At 39.0% G+C, this 6,000-nt stretch overlaps 1 protein-coding gene across 1 annotated transcript in view; it reads right to left on the bottom strand.

Moving 5' to 3' along the window:
- Positions 1 to 4,343: 4,343 nt before the first annotated feature.
- Positions 4,344 to 6,000, bottom strand: part of LOC141011686 (aldehyde dehydrogenase, mitochondrial-like) — a 49,296-nt gene continuing 47,639 nt past the window's right edge. The window contains exons 12-13 of the mRNA XM_073484927.1: positions 5,874 to 5,988; positions 4,344 to 4,663 (exon numbers count right to left, since the gene is read on the bottom strand). Coding sequence (XP_073341028.1) covers positions 4,631 to 4,663; positions 5,874 to 5,988 — 148 coding nt within the window. The 3' untranslated portion in view covers positions 4,344 to 4,630. The remainder of the gene's footprint in view (positions 4,664 to 5,873; positions 5,989 to 6,000) is intronic.

The raw sequence follows: 6,000 nt of genomic DNA, 5'->3' as shown, positions 1-6,000 counted from the left end.
CACTCAATTGTTTAATTTTGCAGAAAAAAAGCAAATCACAGACATGCCACAAAACTATATTTATTCAAAATGCCGACCTTCTGGCTTTAAGAAACATTACCAAAAAAAAAAAAAAAAGAAAATTGTTGTAGTCAGTCACAATTGCTTTTTTTAAAATCAAGCAGAGGAAACAAATATGGAATCACTCAATTCTGAGGAAAATATTATGGAATCATGAAAAAAACACTACACCATTACTACTTTGTTGCACCACCTCTGGCTTTTATAACAGCTTGAATTCTCTGAGGCATGGACTTAACTATTGACAACTAGTATTCTTCATCAATGCTGCTCCAACTTTCCCTTATTGCTGTTATCAGATCAGCTTTGCATGTTGGAGCCTTTTCATGGACCATTTTCTTCAATTTCCACCATAGATGCCATGCCAGAGATGTACAGAGAGGTACGCTCTCACACTTCCACTCCCTGAGCGAGTTCAAAGAACATAATCACATAAATTGTGAGTATTTACAGAGTGTAATTTTCATAAAGCAAACTGCATTTGGGGAAAAATTCAGCGAGGTTCAGAAAGGAAAAAAACACATTATCCTTCCCTGTCACACCCATAGAATAGAATAGAATGCTTTTATTGTCATTGTAGGCTCAGCTTACAATGAAATAACAGTTGCATCTCAGTCGCATCTCAGTCGGTGCATACAATACAGGACATGACATAAAAACATACGAGAATGATATAATAAATAATAAAAAAATATATATATATATGTATGTAAATCCACGTTTTTTAGCGAAAATCTGGAGTTCTAAGTTTTATTAAGAATAAATATATGTCTAAATTAAAAAAATATGGACTATGACCTGTCCCTGCTGAACATGTCCGCATTCACAGGAGTAAGTCAATCCGATCTTGAAATTGAACTGGCCGACATAGCTGATAAAGACTTATGGGTGTCCAAGTTCAAAAGCCTGACAGCTGATCTCAAAGATGTTTCCTGTCAGAAGGCCATTCTCGCTCAAGAGCACAAATGGAGTGATATTGAAAACCTCCCCAAACCCAACAGACTTGTACAGTGTTTGAAACATGAAATGCAATTCCTAACACTTATATGAACATGAAGAAGTATGCATTTGGAGTGCTGTTCATCTTTGGATCAACATACTTATGCGAGCAGTTTTTCTCTAGCATCAACTAGATCTGCAGTAACGTTCAGGAACGGAAATCACCTTAAACAGGTGAGAACATCATTTAATAGGCTATTATATTTATTTTAGACCCTGAGCTAATGTTATTGTTTTTTATGTTCAGGTGCGACGGTTGATTGCTGTACATGGCTGAGGAAAAAAAAAAACTGAAGAGGATGACAGCACACTGAAACACTGCATTTCATTAATGCAACAAACCGAACCAGACAGACAAATTTTATTTGGTGGAAGAGAGGGCAAAATGACTCTTTTATGATAATAATGATGATAATAATAATAAACTGTATTTCTATAGCACCTTTCAAAACCAAAGTTACAATGTGCTTCACAGAATATAGTATCTCACAGTGCAAGAAAGACAAATTACAAGTAAACAAGAAATATAAAACACAGAGATAAGGCAAAATATAAAAGAGCACAATTAAGACTTTGAAAGTACATTATGCTAATGCTTCTCTGTACAGGTGTGTTTTTAAAAGCTTTCTAAATTGTACTCCTGACTCAGCTGCTCTGATATTTCATTGGCGTTTGTTCCAGAGTGTTGGAGTGAGAACCATAAAAGCCCCCCTTTGTTTTCAGTCTGGATCGTGGTACTCTTAGCAGGCTTTGGTTCTCTGATCTGAGGAGTCTGGCTGCTGTATTTTGTTTAGACAGGTGATAATGAGTTACAGTAATCTAGACGGGAGAAAATGAGGGTGTGGATGAGTTGTTCAACCATGTTTCTACGTAGCATTGGTGTAACCTTCGCAATATTTCTGATTTGTAAATAACAAGTTCTAACTAGACTGTTGATGTGTTGATTGACGTTGAGATGGTGATCTCAAACAACAACAACAATGCCCAGGTTTCTAGCTGATTGTTTTGTGTTTGTTGTTAGTGGTCCAAGGTGTGGGGTGACAGTATTAGAAATATGATTTATCCCAATAACCTGAAGAACTCAGTCTTGTCATTGTTCAGCTGTAGGAAGTTGGTGGACATCCAGTCCTTAATGGCAGCAGTACAAAGAGTCCAGGTTATTGTGTTTTTTTGGGGTTGAATGAAACATATATCTGAGATTTTTCAGCATAGCAGCTGTAGGACACAGAAGTAAAATTTCGAATAACATGGCCAACGGGCAACAAATACCAACTAAACAAAATCGCACCAAGGACTGAACCCTGTGGGACCCCACATGACATTAGAGCAGTTGAGGAAGTGCAGTTGTCCATAGTGACACTGAGTACTCTGTCTGATAAGTAGGATGAAAACCAGTGAGAGCAGTCCCACCTAGGCCAATCCAGTTTCTGAGTGTGTCTAGTATGATTGCATGATCGACCGTATCAAAAGCTGTGCTCAAATCCAGCAAAATAAGGACAGTCGTTTTTCCAGAGTCTCCGCTCATTAATATATAATAATATAGAAAATATCATTTATTTATATTTATATTACTAACAGATTATAATTTTAAATTAAAGAGTGGTATACTCGATAGTGCACACATAACACTGTGAGTCTCACACAACATCACTCTGGTCTGAGGGGATCCGAATACACATATGAGTGTGAATACACTGGTGTGTATTCTGTAAGAAATTACATAAAAGTCCTGTTATTGATATTTCTTTTCACTGGTCTTTATTAGTTCATGTTTAGTATTGAATCCTGGTATATTCTGCAGATGCTGAAAGATCCGAGTCTCTTGAGAAAATACAGGCAGCTCTGACCTTTCTTCTACAGAGCATCAGCATCTTTGGTCCAGTCCAACTCATTGCCTCTGTGGACATTCAGATACTTGTAATCATCATCACAATGTCCACGTTCTGTTGATGCTGACCTGGTTTGGACGGGTCCTCTGCTTCCGAAGGTCCACCACCATCTACTTTGTCTTTGGGCGAGTTTTATGAATTAAATCACCTGCAACTCAACACCACAAACTTCTGTACTCAGCCTCGGCCCGCCATGCATGCTGATCACGTCATCGACTCTGACCACTGGTGAGTTTCATTATGAAATGATACATTTGTTCTCTATTTTGTTCAAAAATGGAGGACGACTATTATCATCAGTTGGACTATTGGTAGTCTGGCTGAAACCAGACTTTTAAAGTCCATGTACACGTTAGTCCGACTGAAATTGTACCAAATAGAATTTCTCAAAGACGGACTAACACGCCCAGATAATGTGGTTGGAAGTTGATTTATTCTTTCATGTAACTGGCCTCAGCGTTCTGCACATGCACCACAGTCCACGCACCGGACATTGACCTGGAAGTCGTCCATGGCATAAATCTGTAGCAGGAAGCAAGGAAAAACAAAAGAAGAGGACGATGACAAAGGTATTTATCGAATATATATTATGTTATGTTCAGCGCCCAAAAGCCCTCCATGTTTTCACCGTTCACTGTGCAGCCTGTTTGCCACTTCTTAACTTGTTTGGTATGTGAAGTAATAGGTCAACCGGATGAAGGTCCATTAGAAACTAGCTGAAACAGTGAATATCACCACCTACCGTGGTGGAGTCGGACATACTTCTGTCAATAAATCAAGTCTCCCCTGGTGCTCGTATACTGGGACAATGGCAGCAGTCCAATTAAATGGTCTAATCAAGCTGTGACCGTAGCTCGACTTAAGTGTGCATGGAAATGTACTGACTGTTTTTCTTCTTCTTCACGAAGTCACCACTAACTTCACCTTTTATATCAGTTTTCTTACATGTAAAGCCGCTGTAAGTGTTAGTTTCTTATTAAAATGAGTGTTAAATAGCTCTATATCCTAACAGTGATACCTGTTGAGAAAATAATTCTCTGGTATCCCTGCCGACTTTATCCAATCAGGACAGAGAACTTCATAGAGAGGCGGTCCTGTCTGAGAGCAGGATCCTCCTGATCTGGTAACTAGAGCAGCGATGGAGGAGCAGGAAAAGCTGCCAGTTCCAGTTATACTACCAAACAGGCCAAGAGATGAGAAACACTTTAAAAAATAAAGGCAAAAGAGAGCTGCCATGAAAAAAGCAAGGAGTTGCGCACGTGAGGTGAAGTAGACGGGACAGCTAACAGCAAAAACAGACAGGAAGTTAGCTAAAACGACCACAATGTCACATTCAATACAAGGGTACTATGGAGTCCACACAGTAACTCACAGAAGGAAGAGGATGAGCCGTCCTGAGAGTGACTCAAATCCATTTATTTTGAAAAATTAGAAATCTCAAAGCCCACAGATTACAAACAGAGACTGTGACTTTATAGTTTTATGATTTCCTTGAATCACATGTAAGATGTAAGGTATAGAGGGTGTCGCGAACAGTGTTTGGAACATCATCAGTAGCGTGGTTAGTAATGTACTGAAGGTTACACAACAACAGTAGAATCATAGTATCTCAGTCCAATATGTCCTCTCAGCGGCTTCTTGGATGACAGCCGTCAGCTGTTGACGGGGTTCACTGCACCTGTCTAAGAATTCTTCTGCGGCACCTTGATGGTCACCTGGAAACGTGAATAAAAAGGATTTCAGGATTTCAAGATGTAAAGAGTAGTTAATTAGTTGTTCTGTATCTCAGTGTGTAATCATGGAATGTTTTAACCATCAAACTCCAGGTAAATATTAGTGTGAAAAAGTGGAATCTGGAGGCCTGTCCACACCGATATATACACAGTACATGTACAGTATGTCCACAAGTAAACAGCCTTTCAGTCACTGAAAACAGGCCTCCACTCGGTCCAGGGTGGAGATGTTCAGTGACTCTGTTTTTACATCCTGATGCACAAAACAAGCTATGATGCACACACATGTTCTCTTTCTGAGTGGGTCTTATCAGTGTGTGTAGTAAGTCAGTAAGGAGTATGTAAAAGTAGAGATGGTTAATAGTATTTTCTACAACTAAGCAACCGACTGAGTAGATGATCTGCTTCTCTTGACACCTGCATACACATGCCTTGTGTGCGTGAACGGTCATGTGAAGTGTTTTCAGGTGTGTTAGTGTGTACAGAGATTATTTCTGAAACGGTGCTAAAAAGCTTGTCCGGACTGAAATCGTTTTTTGTTTTCAAAAATACCTGTGCACATGTGGACTGTAATAAGCGTTTGTTGGCTGATTAATCTAAACTGCTGCCGGAAAATGAGATCTCACCAGTATAAAATATGAAAAATTTAATATGTATATATGTATATATATATATATCTTTGTTAAAAAGAAATATCGTATAAAGTAGCCTTAACACACAAAGTCTGATTTCATTTTTTAACTAATCTTGTTATTTTATAAACACTGAATAGATCAAACTTCCTTGGCAATTCTGACCCAAACTAAATCTGGACCTAACTAATCCTAGACCTAACTCTCTCATCACACTAACAAATGTACCACCCAAGCTAACTGGCAGATGATTGCTCCTATATTGGACTTAAACCTCAATTAACCTTCATACTACTAAAGTAGTATTCCAGTATTCAGAATACACTTCAAATAAAACGGAACAATCTCAATAACCATAGGGATGGCAAGAAGTAGAGAGACTGGTCGATCATGTCTGATTATGTAAAAGCTGATGATGACCGATCATACGATAACGACAAGTCTACATGTTAGCAAATGTTTTGTATCCTGACAGGAACAGTAGCATCCTGGAGGTCCCAATTCAGAGCAACTCATCGGATCGGTGTTCAATATTCATGTGTTGATTTTTCACTCATTACCGTTTTGACTTCTGTATAGTTGTCCAGCCCGTACTCTCCCAGCTCTCTGCCAGTACCGGACGCCTTGTATCCTCCAAACGGAGCCTGAGCCCCGAACACATCATAACAGTTAATCCTGCAGAGGAAA

This window comes from Pagrus major, chromosome 17, assembly GCF_040436345.1.
Source record: "Pagrus major chromosome 17, Pma_NU_1.0".
Classification (NCBI taxonomy): domain Eukaryota; kingdom Metazoa; phylum Chordata; class Actinopteri; order Spariformes; family Sparidae; genus Pagrus; species Pagrus major.
The sequence above is the reverse complement of the archived record's forward strand: the minus strand, read 5'-3'. Positions and strand labels throughout refer to the sequence as shown.